This window comes from Macrobrachium nipponense, chromosome 3 (assembly GCF_015104395.2).
Source record: "Macrobrachium nipponense isolate FS-2020 chromosome 3, ASM1510439v2, whole genome shotgun sequence".
Lineage (NCBI taxonomy): Eukaryota > Metazoa > Arthropoda > Malacostraca > Decapoda > Palaemonidae > Macrobrachium > Macrobrachium nipponense.
Window position 1 is genome coordinate 28,194,797 of NC_087202.1, and position 22,956 is coordinate 28,217,752.

Below are 22,956 nucleotides of genomic sequence, written 5' to 3' on the forward strand. Positions count from 1 at the left end.
ATGGTACAAGAAATACTGTACGTACATATGTAGTAAAATGGGGAACCTTACCTTTCGAGTGAGGCGATCTCCGGAAGTGGCGACAGAGGAGGAAGACAAATGGTAGAAAACATGAACACTTAACTTTACGAAATACATTAAAAAATTGCAGAAAACATTAACACTAAATTTTACGAAACACATTAACAAATGGCAGAATACATTAACACTTAACTTTACAAAAACTTAAAATTAAATTTTTTTTTTTTTTTTTTTGTCTTTTTGAATTTTACATTTTTTTTACTTTTTTATACTTTACGTCTTACAAAATTTCAATTTCTTCACCACTTTCAACTTTCTGTTTTTTTGTATCACTTGGATCTTCCTGTTTGCTTACTACTATTAAAGGCCTCTTTAAAAAATAAATATCCAAGGAAGATTGCTTCTGCCTGCTTTTCACAATGTTCCTGAAACGACTCAGGCAAACATCATCGAACTGCGCAAGCATACGACCTGTGTAAGCCTTTTTGGGGTGTCCCTTTTCTACAAATGATTGCACTTTATGAAAAGCAGCTAGAGCATCCTTAATTTCTGCCGTTGTCATAGGGTCCTCCTCCTCACCGCTGCTACAGAACTCTTCTTGAACGATGTTATGTTGCATGGCCTCCAACTCCTTCATGTCATCCGTCGTAAGCTCCTCTTGGTGCTCCTCGAGAAGGTCATTGATATCGTCTTGTCGACGACCAGCCCCATGGACTTGCCGAGTGGAACGATCTCGTCAAGATCTGGTTGCGAAACAGTTTCAGGATCGTCAACTGTTTCTGAATCTGTATCAGCTTCGCCCATGTTGAATCCCTCGAAGTCTCGGGCGGATACGGCATCAGGCCAGAGTTTCCTCCACGAAGAATTCAAGGTTCACCTTGAAACATCCTACCAAGGTTGATCAATGAGTCGGATGCATATGACGATATTGAAATGCTCCTTCCAAAAGTCATGCAAGGTGAGGTTTGTGGTATCGGTGATGTCGAAACATCTCTTGAAAAGATGTTTCGTATACAGCTTCTTGAAGTTTGATATCACTTGCTGGTCCATGGGCTGGAGGAGACGGATGGTGTTAGGAAAAAGATAAAGAATCTTGATGAAAGAATATTCCGCTACGATATCTTCCTCAGGGCCAGGAGGGTGAGCAGGGGCATTGTCCAACAACAGCAAACATTTCAGAGGGAGGCACTTATCTTCCAAGAATTTCTTCACTCAGTGAACAAAAGTCTCGTTACCCAGGCTTTCGCATTAGCCCTCCACATCACCGGAAGCTTTTCCTTTAGCACTTTGTGGGCCTTGAAGGCTCGAGGAGTCTCGGAATGATACACAAATAGGGGCTTGACTTTACAATCCCCACTGGTGTTGGAACAGTGTGATCGTAAGCCTGTCTTTCATAGGCTTATGCCCGCGTAGCTTCTTCTCTTCCTCCGTGATGTACATCCGACGAGGCATTTTTTTCCAAAAAAGGCCAGTCTCATCACAGTTGAAGACTTGCTGAGAACTGTAGCCTTCGTTGATTGTCATATCGTCGAACGTCTTAATAAAGGCTTCGGTCGCTTTTGTGTCCGACCTGGCAGCCTCCCCATGCCACACCACCGAATGGATGCCAGTTCGTTTATGGAATTTATCAAACCACCCACGAGAAGCCTTGAAGTCTGGCGTTGGCGTCAATGTCCTTTCTCCTCCTTCGTCTTCAGCCTGGGCAATCAGATCACAGAAAATAGCGCTGGCCTTGTGGCAAATTGCCGTCTTGGTTATCGTATCGCCAGCGATTTCTTTGTCTTTTATCCATACAAGAAGCAGCCTCTCCATCTCATCATGCACGTGGCTCCTTTTGTTGGACAAAATAGTCACGCCCGTGGAAGGTGTAGCTGCTTTGATGGCTTCCTTCTGCTTAAGGATGGTGCCTATCATCGACGGATTTCGGCCGTATTCCTTAGCGATCACACTCAACCGCATGCCAGCTTCATACTTTTTAATGATCTCCATCTTTGTCTCCAAAGAAAGCATCCTCTTCTTTCCGTGAACTTCAGCAACATTCTTGGGACCCATAGCTAATTAAGTTAATTAAGTTCACACACAGCACGATAAAGTATACAAGTAGAAAGCAAAATCACTAACATGAATTTACGTTAACTAATGAAATACGTATATGTGAACGAACGAATTCCGTGTGCATACGATAACGCTGGTGCAACGAAGTGGCCGAACGACGCCTTTATGTAGAGGCATGATGGAATAGATGCTGACCAATAGGAGAGCAGGATCTTACGGCGATGACTAGCATCAGGAACCAATCAGAGAGCAGGAGGGTGGTGGCGAGTCTACAGAGTTAGAGGCCTGCGAGTTTTAAAACTGTTCTTGGCAGTCCGGGCGAATCTTGGACTTTACAGTACACCCTTTCATAACCTGAATTATTTTTGTATGCAGAAGCAAAAAAATCTTTGTCTTTGCTGTTGTAACTTCGATTTTTCGTACGTAGGGACTTTTGTATGTCAAGGTTCCACTGTATATAAATAAATACAAATCGGGTAACAGAAAGACAGTCGCTGAAGGTTTTGGAGACCAAGTGGTGTCGCTGAGACTAAGAGCTCACATGTTGTTTACATTCTCAGCTGTTACCTGGCATTTAATTACTGGACCTTTAAATTCCTGTTTGCACATAGTATTTAGAAGTACTAATCATTATTGAAAATGCCCAGAAGAAGAGGAAAAGAAGATTGGGCAGAGAAAAGATAAGAAAAGCCTTTGAAAAAATTAGAAGAAAGAGAGAACTAATTGATATTCGTCAACTCCAGATTAAGCCACTTAGAGCACAAGTGAAATGAGTGAACCAGCACAGCCATGTAGTTTACCAATTAGTGGTGCCAAGAGACGTAAGTTATTTTACATTGACGATGAAAAAGCAACTTGAACAAAATATTGGGAGTGCCGTATACCCATAGTTTGGAGTCTTTCTTACAAAAACAGGATCAGAAAATGGATTAACCCCTTCAAAAAATAATTCAATAGTAAGAGTGGCCAAGGATGAGTCAGCATATGTATCTGGGAAGTTTTGATGGACTTTGAATGCATTTTTCTCCAAATGTATGTTATTGGTATTCTCGCATTAATGACTTTTGTTTATTGACAGATTTTTGTAGTTTTTGTTATGTTTTGTGGATATTGAAAATATCTAAAATTGTAACGTAAAAAAATTAAGTAATTGTACATGATTTTCTTCTTTCATTTTTTGAAAATGTATAGTAAATTATTTTTACTGCATTTCCATTTTAGAATATGTATAAGATTTGTTTTCTTTTTTCTGAAATTTTAAATGTTACTATGGTTAAGCTATCTTTTGGTATAAATTCAATATTAGAAATTTAACTTAGGTGATATACTTAAGGCATCATTAAAACTTAAGTCAAGGGAAATTAGTTATGTACTTATTTATATGTACGTATTTTTTCTCCATTTTTTTTCTTTTTGCTGACAGAATTATCACATTCCTGGGCAGAGTTCCTTCATATTTTAGTTGACATCAATAAAATTTTCAAAGGGATTACACATTTTATTTTTTGCCCCAAGCAAAATTTGCTTATAAAAGGCCTTAAAGAGTGAAACTAGAACTCCTAGCTCTCCTGGCCTCGAAATAGCCTAGAGTCAGCTGAAAGTCTGGCTCTCAGAGTTAGGGCTTTACAGCACCTCAAACTTCCAGCTTGCCTGACCCCATTTTGCTGGGTGACAGCTACTATCTGGCATAAGTTACTGTCTGACACCAGCTATAGAGCCAATAGCCTTGCACTTTGAATGATTTTCAGTGGTAAAGTAGGATGTTTGTAACTATGAATTATAGAAATTACTTTATATTTTGAATTTCCTTTTGACTGAAACATTTGAATTGAGAAAACTGATTAAAAGTAACATTGTTATGAGCTGAAAGTTCTAGAAGAATATGCTTAGTAAGGTGTAAAAAAATTTATTGCAAGACTAAGTGTATTCATGCATTGATTGTAGTGGACTTTATTTTTTTTTATGTTAGGGGTCAGACAGGTTGAAATTAGATAATGACTAAAAGTTTCATATGTTTTGCAAATAAAAAGTAGAGTTAAGTAGCACCTCAGCTTAACAGACGCTTTGGGGGTCTAGCTATTTAATGTAAGTGACTGACTAAGACTATTAAGTAGCAGCCTATATTATGGCATGCATTTGAATATTTTCAGTATACAATACCTCTCAGCTAACAGCAATTCCACATAGTTCCTAAACTAAAGTAGGCTGTATGTACTGTACACTTAACATTCAGTTTAACCCCTTTCCTGTCAGGTTATTGTGGAAACATGTAAAAAACAAAAAGCAGCTTTTATGTATTGATTTTCTTTAGATGTTCTGTATAGGATATGTAGTAAATAAGTGCATAGTTTTTTTTGGAAAATTATCAATACTTGTTAGTCATAAGATTCTGAAATACGTACGACATTTACATTCCTGAGTTAACTTGGTAGTTAACTTCTGAACATTCCTTAAAATGTGAAGACAAATATTTGGCATTAGTATTTTCATCATGTGAATCCATTAAGTCTGCTTAATTATCATTGCTAGTTTCATCACCAGTCATTTAGGCTGTGGAAAGTAATAAGACAGCAAAAGTAAGAATGAATTTTGGCATCTATTGATGTCAATGTACACTAAATGCTGGCTAATGGGAGAGGAAGGATAGAAAACATGAATGCATCAGAGAACAAGTAAAATGGGATCATAAAAACCAGTATGGATATTTTAGGGTAGTGAACGAGTATTCTCACGAGTGTAAAAAAAAAGTTCATGGTCATAGTTCACAAGTATGCTAGGGAGAGTAAGGTATGGGGATAAGAGATGTATTTAAAAATAAAAATGAATCACAAGTAAAATGGTAGCATAGAAAAAAAATTATAATAATGCATCTCATAAGTATACAAAAGTCCATTAAGGTGAGGTGTTACTGTACTGATGAAAGATATTCATGTACTGATATCATGCAGCAGTACGTAGATGTTATTATCTTTCTCTGTTTTCTTTTTATGGTATAGGATCAAGGTGTTGTTAGTGGCCCGAGACATGTTGAAATTGGAAAATGGTTTGGTGAGCCTGAATCTACATTTTACAAACATCCCCGATCGCCTCATCCTGATGTTTTTCGTGTTTCAAACGATCGTAGTGAAGGATGTACAAGTATGTTGATCTTATTAAACATATTGTGGAGACCATGTGTTTATTATTATTATTATATTATATTAGTACATATTATTATTACTATTATTATTATTATTATTATTATCATCATCATTATCATCATCTGATTGCTTACCATATTAACATACAGTAATGCATCAATCTTACATGATTTGAGTTGTGCAAATTCACAATAGCGGGACTTTTCATTGGAACCTAACTAATTATCATGTGCGAGTTTTTTCACAGACACGCGAACGCACACAAAATTTTCAAATCCTTGAGACACCCTGCAAAAGTGTTTGTTTATTTTATGTAATTTATAGGTTTTCAAGCTTTTATATGTAACTTAAATAACATTAAATAATAAAAACAGTAATTTCTCTCTCTTTCTGAGGTGAGAGACTTTTTATGATACATGTATGTACTATGTTTATTAATATTTTCAAATATTAATAAGATTGAATATACAGTACTCCCCTGTATTCGCAGGAGATGCGTACCAGACAACCCCCCCCCCCCCCCCCCCCCCCCCCCCCCCCCCCCCCCCCCCCCACCCCCCCCCCCCCCCCAAATAGTTAGAATAGTTGGAACCCCTATAAAAATGCTTAAAATGGCCTATTTTCTAGTTAAAACTCAAGAAAAACCCACTAAAATTTTTTTTACCTGGTTTTTTTGTTTTTTAATGGTTTATCACAAAAAGTGCATTTTATGATGAAATTGATAAAAAAAAAATAGGACTTTCTGGATATTTGCCATAGAAAAATACTGCAAATAGGTGAATTTCCCATGAATAATGAGGGGATATGTTCCAGAGAGACATCCGCTAATGCTTGAGTCCGTAAATCAGGAGAACACGAATACGGTGGCCCACTGTATAATAATGATAATAATAATAATAATATAACTGTAATTACAAAATTTGTATGTGATAGTACTTGAAAAAATATAAGTATTTCAAAGAAATAAAATAACCTTTCCATTTCACTCTTAGGTAAGGATAACGCTTCTCTCTCCTTCTTACTGAGGTGTTTGAGTTTTTATGGTACATGTATATGTTTATTGATATTTTCAAACATTAGTAAGACTAATAAGATTAAATAATAACATTAATAATAATTATATTTAAGAAGACCCTCTTTGAAACAAATTCTCTCTCTCTCTCTCTCTCGCTCCTCTCTCTCTCCTCTCTCTCTCTCTTCATCTCTCGTCTCTCTCGCGTCTCTCTCTCTCTCTCTCTCTCTCTCTCTCTCTCTCTCTCTTCTACTGAGTTGTTTGAATTTTTAAGGAACATGTATATTTAATAATATTTTCAAATATATAAATAAGACTGATAAGATTAAATAATAATAATGATTGTAATAATAATATTTTAATAATAATAATAATATTAATAATAATTATATTTTGGAAGAAGACCATCTTTGAAACAAATTATGTTGAATAAAATGGCAGAATTCAGCCAATTGCTGTAATCTTATTCTCATTTCTATTTTTCTTATTACTCGCTTCTCTGGGTCAGTGATGCTCCTTAATAATTGGCCAATATTCATATTGGGAGAAATCCAAATAGAGGCAGTCCCCGGTTATTGGAGGGGGTTCTGTTCTCATTGAGGAGCTGATAAGCAAAAATTGCCATTAATCGAAACTTGGCGATTCATGGCGCAAGTGCCATAAATCACCAATTTTATGGTGCTAGACAAGCACCATAAAACCAGATCGCCACGAACTGAGTCCTCCAATAACTGGGGACTGCCTGTAATACTGAATGTGATGTTTTATTTAGAACAGGATTTTTCTGTTGTAAACTGGTATACTGGTATGCATTATCAGTATACAAACTGGTATACAGGAATGGCAGATCTCAGGTATAGGTCAAGCAGGGGTGTTCGTTGGTGTTGGTATTATTCCATGAGCAAAGTCAATGTCAGGCTGGGGTCGTCTCTGGTGTTATTGCTGGTGTAGCTGGCTTACTGCGACGTTTCAACTTTCCTGTACGTCATCTTCCTGGGCTAGTCAGCAGTAAAATTGAAGAGGTGGTGTCTGCATGCTGGTATTGACTATAACTTCTCAAATTCTAGAGCTGATTTCTGTTTGGTCAAGTTGGTCTTGGGCGAAGTCGGGGACCTTGCCCAAGACCTCTGTAGTATATATTGTATAAAGGCTTCTGTTAAAATCACTAGGAATATCATTTCACAGTTTCACAGCTAAAGGAATGGGAGATTCCCTGGGTATGCTGTAAGGAACTTGATAAGAATGGGATTCTAATGCTCTGCAAAGCTCTTCTTACATTCTGGTCATTTAAAATCCCTTATTCATTTGAACTTTGCAGTCCTGAAAATCACATTTTACTAGTAAATGTTTCAAGAACATAAGTTTTTAGAAACTAATCTGATCTCCCCTTAAGGATTGTGATTGCCAAAACTATGGGAAATGACTAATAAAAAATAGTGAAAATATCAATACAGGGTTATAAAACTGGAATACATGTGTAACAGATAAGGAATAGGCAGATATTTTGCTTTCCAAAGTGGAAAAACAGTACTGGTTGAATAATTTTTTATGTAATTCACTTTGAAAGTTGAGATGTATGTAACTTAATTTTTATTGCAGATGTAGGCCGCACAGGATGGCATATAGATGGAAGTTTTCAAGAAGCGCCTTTTGGTTATGCTGTTTATCATATGGTAATTATGATGCTTTGAATAATTTTTAAATTGTAATTTTTTAAGTAAATTTTTGGTTTTAGTCAATTATTAGTGGTAGCAAATATTACCACAGCATATTCATTCACATTTACTATACGCATGTGTTTTTAATAAATGTTTATCTTTTACCAGGGTTGATATTCACTGAAATCATTCACATAATTACTGGCAGTATAATTATTGCGTTGCATTAAAAGCATTTTATATTTATATAAATACTTGTTTTAATGTTGTTTTTCCTGTATAAGGTTACCAGAACTATTGTGAATTTATATGAATATAGTACATATAAGTAATTTACTATATGTTACTGGAAATATTGTATCGTTAAGTTTACTTGTACAGTATATTAATGCAGTTGTTCATACACAATATGCAAACCCTCAGTCCTTTACAATTGGATACAGTTACGGTGAAGCTAGAACATGGCTGTTAAAACTATTAAACAAGATGGTTAGGCAGTAACTTCCGTCTGGTAGGCGGGAAGACCTCCCTGTCTGGATGTAAACATTCCAGTTTGCTTTTGGCCATCATGCAATGCAGATGTGTTTTTGTGAGCTCTTGCCTGACTGTTGTTAAAACTCTATTTTTCCTGTTTGGATCTTTTCTTTTATTATTTTTATTATATACAGGGAGTCCCCAGTTGTTGGCAGACTCGGTTAATGGGGATCTGGTTTTATGGCACTTGCCTAGCACCATAAAATCAGCAATTCATGGCGCCATAACAGGCCAAGTTTCAGTTATCAGCGCCAGAAGGTGCCGATAATATTTATGGTGCTATAACATGCCTAAAAGAGGTGCCATTAACCAAAACTTGGTGCTTATGGCGCCATAGATGGCTGAGTTTTGATTAATGGTAGTTTTTGCTTATCGGCGAGTAAAGAGAAATAGATTAACCTTTATGAGAGATTAAAGAGATAAACACCCTCTCTCTCTCTCTCTTTCAATGTATGTACTATGTGTATTAATGTTTTAAAATAATATTAGTGATAACAATATACAGTGCCCCCAGTTTTACGCATTTCCGCAATCCACTTTGTTGCACATTTTTGTGAAACACATTACGTACAGGCAGTCCTGGTTATCGGCGGGGGTTCTGTTCTCAGCAGGGTGTTGATAAGTGAAAGCTGTCATTAACCGAAACTTGCCGATTTATGTGCCGAGCTTCAGTTAATGGCATCGATAGCTGGTTAACGGTGCCTCTGTTAGTTATGTTATGGTGCCATGGTGCCATAACTCTATTTTCGGCACCTTATGGTGCTGATAACCAAAACTTGGCCTGTTATGGCGCCATAAATCACTTATTTTATGGTGCAAGGAAAGCACCATAAACTCTGGTCACCATTAACCGAGTCTGCCGATAACCGGGGACTTATTCACTTTTCCACAGGGAACTTTCACTAATTTACTGGGTTTTTTTTTGGACAGTAGCTCTTAAAATTACCTCTAATTTTCTTTTCTTCATAGAGCAACATTGTGGGTTTTTCTTGAGTTATCACTAACAAAATAGGCTGTTTTCAGCATTTTTATAGGGGTTCCAACTATTCGCGGGTTCTAACTATTCACGGGGGGGGGGTCTGGTATACATCCCCTGCAAATACGGGGGGGACCACTGTACAGTGAAACCCTCCCCCCCCATATTCGCAGACTCGCATATTCACGGATTTCTCTCTGGATCATAGACCCCCATTATTTGCAGAAAATTCACCTATTCGTGGTATTTTTCTGAGTAATATCCAGAAATTCCATGTTTTTTTTATCAATTTCATCCTAGAATACACTTTCTGTGGTAAAACTATTATAAAACCAGGTATAAACATTTTTAGTGGTTTTTTCATGAGTTTTAACTAACAAAATAGGCAGTTTTAAGCATTTTTATAGGGGTTTCAACTACTCGTGGGTTGTAGCTATTTGCGTGGGGGTCTGGTACCAATCCCTGCGAGTATTAGGGGAACACTGTATAGACAGTCCCCGGGTTACGTCGTTCTGGACGTACGGCACTTGCCTCATGGCACTGTTAACCACAATTTTCAGTGCTGTAAGTGGGTTTATGATGCTGTTACCTGGTTTACAGTACTGTTAACCTGGACTTACCAGGCTGTAACAGTGCTGTAAGTGCTATTTGTTCCCATTATAATTATGATGATTCGGGTTAAGGCAATTTTCAGCTTACAGCACCCTGCCAAGAATGGAACCCTGCCATAATCCGCAGGGGCTCGAGTGTAACTGTAGTGCACTCACTAGTTCTATCAGCACAAACACATTTCCAGATGAATTGTACACTGGCAGGCAACTCAGCCTCTAGATTCGAGTGATGGGTAGTGCTGCTTTTCTCAAGAAGAAATTGTTTGTCTTAGTATTGTTTCTACTCAGTCGAGGGTAAATACTAATAAGGAACCTTGCAGCCCCATCATCTTTCTGTTTACTGCCTGTATAACAGAAGTCTGTAGGCCTTCTGCTCTATTGCATCTGACCCATGGACCACTGTAATCAATCAGAATAACATTTTCAGACAAACTCAGCTGGTTTTGTCTTCTCTCTACATTTTTTTCTGATTCGTAAGGTGTTCAGCAAACACTGTTCACCCCCAAATTGAAAATAAAAGACAGAAGACCTCGCCTGTCACCTGACCGGCCAATCCCTTTTCTAGGATAATGAGAGGAGTTCCTCCTTGACCCAGCCTTTGGTGTCAGTGACACAAGAGCAGTTCCTCAGGCAGTATAATCCTGGTGTTTTCATGGTTAAAAGACTATCCAGCTCTCCTTGCAACCATAGGCTTTTTTACTGAGCAACAATGGAAACAGCTGGGTATCTCTTTCAGTCACCTGTGACATTCCCGGGATTGGAACCATCTTCGCTTGCAGAATTGCGAGATACTTCTCTCTGATTCAGATGTGAAGGACGTAGGTCTATATTCAGCCTAGTCTTTCACATGAGAGCAGTATTGTTGCTCTTCAGTCAAGATTCAACTACTGATGAGAAACTTCTCTCTGTCTTGCCATCACAGGGACCCCCGGGCTCTAGACGGCATTGACTCCCATTTAGGGCACACACGCCCTTGTGAGAATCATCAGCGAGATTTGTCTCCCAAGTCTGGCGTTGGCAAAGAGGATAGACAATTTGCTTGGACCTTCTTGATTGTCATCCTTCAAAAGGTGGGTATTGATGCTCGACTCTGTCTCAGATGTCATAGTGAACTCCGAATCATTCGGCATGTGTTGCCGCATTCAAGTACTTCATCATCCCCTGTGCCTTGGACTTTGTAATCGATGATCCAGATCAATCATTACTTTGCCCTTTTAGCATGTTGCTGTACTTTCAAAAAAGACTCAACATCCTTGACATGGATGTTGATAACTTTCACTAGTAGTACATACTGACTCGCCAAGGGAGAAGTGTCTAAGGACACATGTTCTGGTTTTGTGAGACAATTGGGAGGAGGTTCTCTACAGCTGGTGATGACATCACCTGTACATGTATTTCTGCCTTAAGGTAGTGCCTATAAGTCCTTGGATCCTTTTTTCCTTGGATGTGTGGTGGCTGCTCAACAAGCTGTATTTTCTTATCCAGCTCCTTTAACAGGACAGGTAGCATTTCACCAAAGGTGTGGTTCTGGAAGTGAGAAGCATTACAAGAGTGACTGGCCTCTCCTCCTTCCACATTCCCCTACTTCTCTTCCTTTGGGCAGAGAACAGGACTTGAACCTACACTTGCTGGAACTGGCATCTGATGCGATGAGTCTACACATCGAGCAGCCATTCTATTTGCTTCATATAAAAATAGAAGCAATCCCTTCCCTTCCTCTAGCAAGGGGAGGAAGGAGGAAATGGTATTAAGACAAACCTTCTTCTAGTCTTTGCCTTACTGCCTTCGACTATTAAGATTCTTCCTAGCCTTATTACGTATCAGCTACGATTCTTCATTCATTCAAAAAGGTCCAGAAGTCTGACTTTTGATCCTGTAGTTCTTAGGCAGGTCATTCATGCTCAGACTTTCCCCAGACATGTTGAAAGGGGAGGAGCGTTGAAAGAAATGACATGGCCACAGACGTTACAACCCGGTGGTGCTAGGAAAATTCGGTCCCAGAAGATTCGGTCCCAGAAAATTCGGTCCTGAAATCTCATTCTCAGAAAATTCGGTCCCGGAAAATTTCTAAAATCTAAATAACCAAGCCCAATATAACCTTTCTGGAAAAAGGCATATAAATTCATGGAAAATATGATATTAGAAGAAATTAAAATCTTTTATTTCTATCAATAACTTTAATGACTCGTTTGGTTTATAGATCAATTGTTTAGCAATCCAGACGATATATTTTACAAAGAAACAAGAGCGTGAGAACTTTGTGAGTCTGGGATTTATTTGCAAACTGTAAACAAAAGTGTACGTGGTGTTAAATGATGTTTTTAGGTAGTTTTGTCATACAGGACTTTAAGCACTTGTAATGGTATTTGAGAAAGATAATTTGTGTACTTTCATAAACATTCATTGACACCGCCTATACTGTATAAGAAACGGTGACATTTGTAAGTTGTAACTCAGTTTTTAGTCACTCTTCTTCCAGGATAAGCACAATTTTCCTATTTGAAGAACCCCATCAGGGCTGCAAAACATTTTAAAAGTGATAAAAACAAAAACAAATTGATTAGTGAAGTTAACTATGTTCATGACTTTCATAAGTTTAGTTCCGACAAGACAAAGAAATTGTGGCACTGTGAGAACCGTAACACATGTCGTGCTCGTGTTCATACAGAGAATAAACCAGGTGAACCTATAATAATTTGAAAAATCAACAGTCATGATCATGAACCAACGCCGAATGTAGTGGAAGCTCGTCTCGCCATTTCAACATTAAGAAAAAAGTTGCAGGAAGGAGGTGAAACAAGTACTCGGGTGCTCATTTCCGAAGCTACAAGTAATATTAGTGAGAATGCATAATATGAATTACCACAGTTGCAAACGGTTTCTAGAAGCATTAGAAACTGGCGCAATAAAGCTTTTGGCGCTCCTCCATTGCCTTTTCGACGAACAGGATTTCAAGTACCAGATACTTTTAAATATTTACAAGGCGGTCATTTGTTCCTGCAATGCGACACAGGCAGTGATGATGAAAAACGGATTTTAATCTTCGCCTCCGACGAAGGTCTTCAGCAACTGGAAAATGCGTCAATTTTAGGAATGGATGGCACATTTAAATCATCACGAAGTATATGGTATCAGCTGTTCACCATTCATGCCTTCATAAATGGGAGATTTTATCCAAGAGCTTTCATTTTATTGCCGGACAAAACTCAAGCAACATATGACAGGACTTTTCTTGAACTAAGTAAATTGCGACCAAATATTAACCCTCGTCACGTTTTGACTGACTTTGAACGAGTAATTCGTAACAGCTGTGACAGTAACTTTACTGAAAGCAGCAAGAGTTCTCTATGTATTTATTGATAAGAAGGAACTTGTTACTTTATATTTTTTTGCTTTTTAAACTACGTATTATGCATTTACAGTATTTTTTCTATGGGACCGAATTTTCTGCGTGATTTTGTGCACAATATGCTATATTCTATACCATACTGTATAGGTTTTTTGTTGAAGAAACATACCTTTTTTTACACTTTTATTAATAAAACTCTAGTTCTATACTTTGTTTAATTTTTTCATCAGTTAGATTACGATTTCATTGTCAGTATATAAATAATTTCTGGGACCAAATTTTCTGAGACCGAACTTTCTGGGACCGAAATTTCTGGGACCGAAATTTCTGGTCTGTGTAAATTGCTCTAAATATTTACTTCTTGGACTTGCTAGTGATGGCTGAGGTGCTCTCCAACAGTGAACTGGAAACTATGGCAATTTGTGCTATAGTTTGCATCAAAATGAAGAACCGTGCTAAGAGTAGAAAGAGGTATTGGGTGAAAGACTGGTGATTGCTTAAAAGAAGTGAGTTTTCTCATGTATCTCATAAATAGACATTCAGATGATTAGTATAATTGCAAGTGGTTCCTGGTAATCAGCTGCTTCGCTCTATGGTGCTTTGGTTGTATGGCGGTTTTTGAAAATATTAATTGAAAAATAAGGTTTCTTATGGCACCAAATTCAGTTATTGGCATCATAAGCGCCATAAGTCACCCGTCGGCTATGGTGTGCCATAAAGCGAAAATCACCATTAAGCGAAGCATGAGAGTCTAAGGGAGTAAAACATACTTATGGCGCTGATAACTGCTTATCGGTGCAAGGCGCCATAAGTATGTTTTACTCCCTTAGACTTTCATGCCTTGCATAATGGTGATTTTCACTTTATGGTGCCCAGCTAGGAACAGAACCCCTGCCAATAACTGGGGACTGCCTGTATTTGGGGATGGGCGAGGATAAATTTATGGAACTTCTGGCATCAAGAACACCTTAAATCAAGAAATTCGACACCTGTATGAGGCAATCATATCTCTTACTGATAGACTAACCACCACAATATGGTGTTTAGCAATGGGGAGCAGCGTTGCTAAAACTTGGCATATGAAACCAGCATAGGAAATCGGCATACCTATAGAAAATGTTTTTCAGTGTTTTAACTCATGGCTAACTAAAGAAAATAAAACAAGTTACATGCTGCACCCTTTCTTATGAATCTGTTGGATCCAATGGTAAAACATAAATCTTATAAATATTTTTATTTATTTTCATTATCGTTCATTCATATATCAATCATATAAGATACTTTTTTCCTTTTATTTATATTCAACATGTTTAAATATAAATGAATATATTATACAATTACAAAAAATATTCTGTTGTATATAAACTAATAACTATTTACATATAAATTATGCAAATTAATATATTTTCAAGATATTTTAAATAATCGAATTACTAGAGGAGTAACCTTTAGTGCCCTAGACATTACGTAATATCCAATAATAGAAAAAATAATCTTTATTGTTTATAACACTAAAGAGGAAGATCCTAGTATGAAATTCTGCTGAGGCTGTCGCCTGTGAGATTCTTCTCATAGGGGTCCTAAATTGCTGTGTAGCTATAAATAAAGGCGGCTTTTCCCCTTCAGAAGGGAGCTGTAGTGTTGTCTATTCCTCGGTGGAGTTTTCCGAAACTAGGATGACCAAGGAAAATGGTTTTAATCCTGCCATTGTCTCTGGTCTTTTAATCATTATGAAATTCTGAAAATCTGTCTTTACAAGATTAATATTGTTGAAAATGAAGAGACAGAAGGCTGGAACTCTTTGATGAGCAACTTTGGTCCTGGTAAAGGGTGTCTTCTATAGCTTTTACTGTTATAGACTCAGGTAAGAAGACTGTTTCAATAGTCTTTTTAATTAGATATTTACTATAGGGAGCATAGACCCCTTAAATAGAAGGACTGGTATCCTCTATGCTCGGTATCTGGAACTTGGGTCCCAAGTTGGAACTTGGGTCCCACCCACAATTTGTGTCAAATGCATGATAGAACCTTCATTCTGGTGTCTTAAGGGGTTTTGAAAGGCGAAGAGTTCATTTGTCATACTTTTAACCTCCTACGATGTCATCTGAAGGTCATTTAAAGGTCAAATCTAGGTCATTTAAAGGTCAAATCTCATAAAAAACACAAAATCATACAGAATATTGTATATTCTCTCAATTAAAGCAATGGAAAACACACCTTAAGTTACCCTGTCACTGAATTAAAATCCATATATAAACAGTTAAGCCTGGAGAAACAACAGGAACATGTCTAAGGCAAACAATATAGTTATTCTAGAAACAAAATCATTGAAAAAACATTCCATAATATAAATAACATTAGGTACATGTTTAGTTTTTAGCAGATAGTTTTTCTTTTCTTCTCAAGCAGCCAAGGTGTCTTTCTTTATCACTGTTGTCTAGCACAAATGCTTTCAAAAAAATGTTTGACAGAGTAAGGCATGCTCCTTGAATTGCAACCATTGGACTATCGATACAAGATAAAGTTTGGCTGAGATGAGCTCGGCAGCAATGCAAGTTGCACTCATCAAAAAGTTTATAGGCTGAGTGTACAAAATGCACTGTTGAGAGTAGAGGTACAGTTAGTCCACCTCTGCTTAAGTTTGTGAGAAACTCTGAATTAATATGATGGTCGTCGTTATCTTCAGTTTCGACACTCAAAATATTACCTCGAAATTTGTGTTCCAGATATCCAGCTAGAAAAATAATTTTATGTTTGATACTGTCATTAGATTGAACTAGGTCTTCAGTGTCAGCAATAGTGATGTCAAAGTGATAATCATCAATGCAAATGTTAAAGGTACAAGGCACATCATTAGACTGGTGCGGCGTAGACTCGTATTTCAAAAGTGCATGGAGGTTCTTGGTTGCTGCAGCTGCCTTGATATCTACAATGTCAATGTAGAAATTACCCCATTGCGTTGTCTGGCTTGGTCAAAGAACTTTTCAAGGGCCTCATCAGCAAACTCACCAGGTAGCACATAGGTGAACTTGTACTGAGTCAATAGCCACTCTGCAGCCTCAATGTTGGCTCTTGTAGACAGCACCAATGCCTCTGCAGTTTGCTTTGTGAGCTTTTACGTCCGACCTCGACCACCTGACCATGCACAAGAGGATATAACATCACAAGTTTCATTAAGTTTCTTGAAAGTAGTGCAATTATTGGTCCATGGTTGACGACAATCATCACGCATGTTAATACCGGAATACCGATCTTTCACATTCATCATGTGGAACCAATCAGTGATCAGCTTAACAAAAATGATGGTGCCCTCGCTAATGCCAAGTTTATCCTTTAGAGTTGAAAGGGCAGCAACAGTTTTGTCATTGAAGATTTGACAAACAAAAGGCACGCTTTGTCTCTGCAAAGGCTTTGGGTACACAGCTGTGTATGTGATCTTGGTTAGACGGATGCTGTTTCTCCTGTCTTCATCGTACAGTGCTTCTATGTCCTTCCATCGTGCAACATATGTTTTTCCATCTTTTATGAAAGAAAGTTCCTTATCCTGAACGGTTATCCAGTTATTTCTTACATTTTTGAAAGAATGAACATAGTCAAAAACAAGGAAAGCATGAGAATTTATAGCATTTATGAAAGCTTTACCAGGACCACCTAATTTACCATAAACTGCAACGTTTGTGTTGCAATTATCACCTACACAAGAAATTATAGTACCACCAGCATCGCTAACCGCTACTAGAGCTTCTACCAGAATTTCCTTGAGTTGATCTGAATTAAGTTTTGCAACAGGGTAAATGCGTAGTATATATTTAGGGCCACCAAAATGCAGACAACTTCAATTACTAAAGCATGTGTTGTGAGAACTTCGGTATCACAAGAACCATTTTGAGCGTAACCAACAACACGACCACCTGAGTACCTAAGTGTTTCTGTGAGCTTCACTTCATCAAAAAGAATGTTGACAAGACGCTGATGAGGTTTAAGTTTTTGAAAAAGTTGCTCCAAGTTTTTTATCATGTAGACTACAGGAGAGAAGTTTTTTCACAGTTCCACTCTAGGTAAAACAACTGAACCAGACTTTCGTAGCATTTTATATGCAGCTGGTGAAATGTTATGGAGTTCGGCACCAAGAACATAAAGATTTCTGTCAAAGCGACGGCCTTCTGGATGAGTGAGTAATAACTGTAACTGAGAATGAAGAAACTGAAAATGAGGCGAATCAGAACAACTCATATGGCTCAATTCCTGTACTGCACTTTTCAGATAGTCTGCATCTTTGAACTCATACTCTGTTATGCATGACATAATTTTATCAAACTGGGACCATTTACTGAGAAGGCTATTCTTTTGCAGACAACCAGCTTTAGAAAAATATGTCTTAGGTATTTCTTTCCATTTTTCTTAACGCATTTAAGATACAAAAACCCAAATGACGATTTCACATGTTGCAAATGGAGAAATTGGAAAACGGAACGGCCCTTTGCATCAGTTTTAGAAATGTAAATATCATCACTATCACAAACAATACGATAATCCTTTGAGATATGCTCCTGGATGTCATTACAAAATGAATAAAAGTCGCCGATCTTATCCACAACTTCATTTCGGAGTCTTTCGTTTTCAGCTCGGGTCTCTGCTGAAGCAGTTGTAATTCTGGGTGCTGAGGGGACCTGCTTTAAGCATGACTTTGAAACTCCAGGGAATATGGATGGTGGATGACTTGGTCTTTTCCCTCCTTTAACTGTAATCCATTCACAGTCAAAATGATGAGCACAGGCATAGATCTGCTTCAGCTGTAGCAAACTGGAACGCTCATTTGGCATAGCATCGATCCAACGGTTTCGCTCCACTTCATCAGTTGGAAATGATACTACTTTGGTGTATGGTTCATCCCTGTAATTTCCTCGACATCCGTAGACATTACACTTCTTAGGCATTGTGCGTTGTTAGTAGAAACCCCTGAAACAAAATTAAATAAATTATATCAATTATGGTCTAAGACAGTTTTGGCAATTAGTTTATCAATATGTTGCTAGATTACATTCCTTTTTCGACTAAAACATAAACTCCTTAAATAGGCCCATTTTATGACTAACATACGGCACTAAAAGTGAATAAATGTAAAAAATGTTTACATACATTCAAATCATTGTTTACATACATTCAAATAATTGTTTACATACATACAAATCATTGTTTACATACAGTGAACATATTACGTCATAAAATAGTGGGACCCAAGTTTCGCAACCCGAGAGTGCAAGATACTAGTCCTTCTATTTAAGGGGTCTATGATAGGGAGAGAAAATGTGCACTGATGCGTCTAACGAAGATCATAAGTATCATCATGGATGAGTACTGGAGCCCCAATCATGTTTAGATTTGAAGTTTTGTATTCAGAACTGACCATTTAGTGGTTTCCAGTTATAATTAAAACAATAGACCTTATTTGGGCATTATTTTCAGCCCCTCTCACTTAGGGTTGCAGGATGCAGTACTTTTACACTTTGGATCGTACTGGACTAACTTAAACTACCTTTTGGAATCATGGGTCATGTCTTTCATACATTGCCATTCTGTTTCAATGACATTTTCTGATGTTATTCATAATTTCCATACGGAATTGATCAAATGCCGCAAGCTGTCTATCCTGTTTATAGGAAGCTTGCATGTTCTGACTGAACTTCGTCAACTAAACTGTAACTGCCAGTTACCAAAGTAGCACAAGTCCTAGGTAAGTTACAATACCCCTCCAAAAATATAGTAATATCAGTCAGAGTCAGATGGATCCTAATATCCCTTTTGGATGAAAAAAATCCTCCTCAGCATTGATAGTTGTAAATGGGGATAGAATTCATTCTAGAAGGTTTCTCCCATGGCTACCTGAAATTTGGGTCCCTGATCCATCTGGGTTCAGCAGAGTAATTTCAGAGGCAATGCCCACTTCAAGTTTTAATAGTAAGAATGTGTACCCCACAAAAAATTTTTCTACTTCCTCTGCAGAGGTAGGGGGAACTGATGTTAATGGGTTTTTGCCAAAACATAAAAACACTTTGGAAATACTGGTGACTGGTGTTACTTGGTTTTGACCCAAACATAAATCTTGCCCTGAGAAAAAAGGGTCATATCTGCTACTGGAGTTTTGCCGGAAAGATATAATTTCCTCTTTCCTTAGTCCTACTGAACCATAAGAAACACTGGGACAGTTTGAAATGAGCAGTTTCATCCTTAAAACTTGCTGCAAGTAGCATACTACAAGTTTGGTACATATCTGTCGACCAAGCAAATTTTTATTATTTTTTACAAGACTACACTCATGGCTGGTGGTATGAACATACATACGCACAAAATGAACTCAGCAATTTGATACGGAACACTTGAACTGAGGGTCCTGCATAATGGCAGCCCTGTAGTGATATATAAAGCAAGTTGTTATTTGAAGCTAGTCAGTATTGAATTATTAATAAGGGAAATGTCTGTAGTTCCTCATGCAGATTCCTTATTTGTAATAGATTCTATTAGAAATCTATGTTAACTTAAGCCCCTTGAGGTTTAAGTTAGTTTTAACAACCGTATATGGCTGTATTAGTCCTTTTGCACTGGTTATGTAAAATTTTAATTAGAATTGTCATACCATTTGGACTAATAATATCCTATGTATTAATTTGTTTAGTTAGCCTAAGCCACTGTTTTATATGGCTTTAGGTTATTTAATTATGCCTAGGATAATATTTATATCCATTCCTAGGCTATTTGAGTTAAACTACCGCTTAGTACAGTACACCAACAATAGGATGTTAACTAAATTGTTCTCTCTTAACTTAGATCAAATGTGAAGGCTATATAAAAACAGAAAGTTACATGTAAACTCATAGTTAGGCTAACATCTTTTGTCTAACCCAGATTGTTTATATCTAGCCCCAGGCTATTTGGTCTACTATAAAACAGTAACTTTGTAATGTGAAACTCACTAATGTGGAATTTTATAGTTAGGCTATCAACTAGTATAGGTTATTGTATAATGCTTATTAATTAAATTACCTTGAAAGGTATGGGATTAAGCAGGTGTAATTTATAGACTTCAGGATAGGCTACTACCTCATAGCCCATGTGGTCTATGTACTGTTTTGGGCCTACTATAGAAAACAGTAACTAATGTGAAACATTATAGGTAAGTTATCACCTAGTATAGGTTATTGTCTAATCCTGATTAATTAACTGTTTTTGGTATACCACATATAAAACTGTAACTTACTAATGTGAAACTATAGCTAGGCTAGCCAGTCACCTAGCCTAGGTTATTGTTTAATCAATCTAGTTTGTTTAATTCACTTTTAAGGGTATGCACAAGGTAGCCTATAGCATTAAGACAATGCAAGTATACATGCTATATAAAAAAGAGAAATGTAGTTTTTCATCCAATCCAAAGATCTTTGGTGTAAACTTAGGCTATTGCCTAGGCTCATAGCCTAACAGGATATGTCCTTAAATCTTACCTTAATTCAAGTTACTACCTAATCCATGTTATTTTTGTTCACCCTTAAGGATATATAATCCTAGGTTATAGGCAACAGACAATCTACTACTACAGCCTACCTAACAATCTCACTGAATTGATGTAGATTGTAGGCTGCTGCCTGATAGGCTATTGACAACATCGTTATCTGAAAGGATTATCTATATATATTAATACATGCAGTCCCCGGTTATTGGCGGACTCGGTTTTCTGCAATCTGGTATTATGGGGCTTGTCTAGCACCATAAAATTGGCAATTTATGGAGCACCATAAGGGTGCTTAGGGACCAATAACTGGTTATCAGCACCATAATCACCATTATGGCGCCATAAACCACTTAGCTTCCGTTTATGGCGGTTTTCGCTTATCAGCATACCCCCAGGAACGGAACCCTTGCCGATAACCAGGGACTGCCTGTAATAATTGTGGAACATTTCTTTAATTAAAAGGAATAAATAGAATGATAAATTCTTCAAAAGAATTTTCGCTTCTACAAATAGCTTATGATCACAAAATGTAAGGAGCGCAGACGTGTACTAGTGAAATAGTCGGTTTACCACTTTTCATGTACAATAAAATCATTGTTTTATGGTCTAAACTAAAAATATTTTTAACTGGAACTTGAAATTATGCACTTGGCTTTCAACTTGGATGTTTCCATGAACTTCGGTAATGAAATCAATAAGTGAAGAAATCGTTAGCGCCAACATGTAGTGGCAAAAAACGAGTTTACAGCTTTTCACGCACAGTAAAATCATTGTTCCACATTATAAACTAAAAAATATTTATCAGAAACTTAAAATTATACACTTAGTTTTCAGCTTATGTTACCATGAACCTTGGAAATGAAATGAATACGCATAGAACAAAATTCTTGGAGCTAGCCTAACGATCATAAATCATAAGAAGTGCTGGCGTGTGCTAGAGAAATATTCCAGTTACGGCTTTTTACGCACAATAAATCATTGCTTCACAGTCTAAACTAAAAAAATTTTAACTGCAACTTAGAATTATGCACTTAGCTGAATCAGTAAGCGAAGAATGGATTTCTTTGAGCTCTGGTTTCTTGACTGACCAGAAAGGGAATGGCATTTTGGTCAGATTTTGGTTGTATGTAAATAATATGACTGTGTATGTGCATAACTGCTTTTTCATCTTGTGGTTTTGACTTAGGTAAACTTATTATTAGTGTTCGCTTAGGATAATAGAAAGTGCCCCCCTATCCTGAGTCCATTTATACTCTATCATGAGTTATAATGTTTATCATTATGACATAATACCCAGCCACAAGACCAGTTAAGAGAATTCTTTGACATTAGTCTGGTCACCATGGAGCTCTGGATAGACCATGAAAAGGGTAATCCTTGAGGACGAGACAGTGACTACACTATCAAAAATTACTATTATGCATCTTTCCAGGTGAATGTACCAACTTACGGTCCAACTGTCTTTGCTCCACTCACTGATATTGTTGAGGGGTTACCAAGGGAGCAGCGCATTAGGTGGGAACGTTTGTACATGGTGAGCGACCGTCGCTCTGGACCTATTCATCCTTTAATATATTCTCATCCTCTGACCAAGAAAAAAGTAAGTACCAAGTTATAAGTTTTCACATTAATTTAGTTTGTGATTGCTATTACTTGCACAAATGCTTACATAATTTTGATGCTTGGATTGCTTTTAACAAACATTATATTTTACTTATTAAGTAACTTACCAAGTAATTACGTAGCTATAGTCTCTACTTTAACAGCAACTTTAGATTTAAAAGTTTGCGGTAGCACTTTGTTGTTTTGGTCCAGGCAAGTTCCCTGACCATTTCTGGGGAAGAATAGGTATAACATAGCTGAAAAGCTCAGTTCATTTCTGCCAGTCAACATCCAAATACAGGCAGTTCCTGGGTTATGACAGGTTTGGGTTACGACATTCCGAGGTAAAGGCGCTTCTCAATTATATTCATCAGACATTATTTCCAGAGTTACGACACATGTTCCAGGGTTACGACGCCTACAGCGCTCATCTGGCAGATGAAATATGACACCAAAAATGCAAAATAATCAGTATTTGAAGGTTTTTTTTATGA

The 22,956-nt window shown here is 37.3% G+C and overlaps 1 protein-coding gene across 5 annotated transcripts in view; it reads left to right on the forward strand.

Annotated features, from left to right (window-relative positions):
- The window catches only part of LOC135221675 (alpha-ketoglutarate-dependent sulfate ester dioxygenase-like), a 77,343-nt gene that overhangs the window by 49,320 nt on the left and 5,067 nt on the right, over nt 1-22,956 (forward strand). For 4 of the 5 annotated variants that reach the window (XM_064259397.1, XM_064259398.1, XM_064259400.1 and 1 more), the window contains exons 4-6: nt 5,073-5,214; nt 7,828-7,901; nt 22,293-22,460. In XM_064259397.1, the coding sequence (XP_064115467.1) occupies nt 5,073-5,214; nt 7,828-7,901; nt 22,293-22,460 (384 nt within the window). The remainder of the gene's footprint in view (nt 1-5,072; nt 5,215-7,827; nt 7,902-22,292; nt 22,461-22,956) is intronic. The other variant, XM_064259401.1, reaches the window with a different exon arrangement.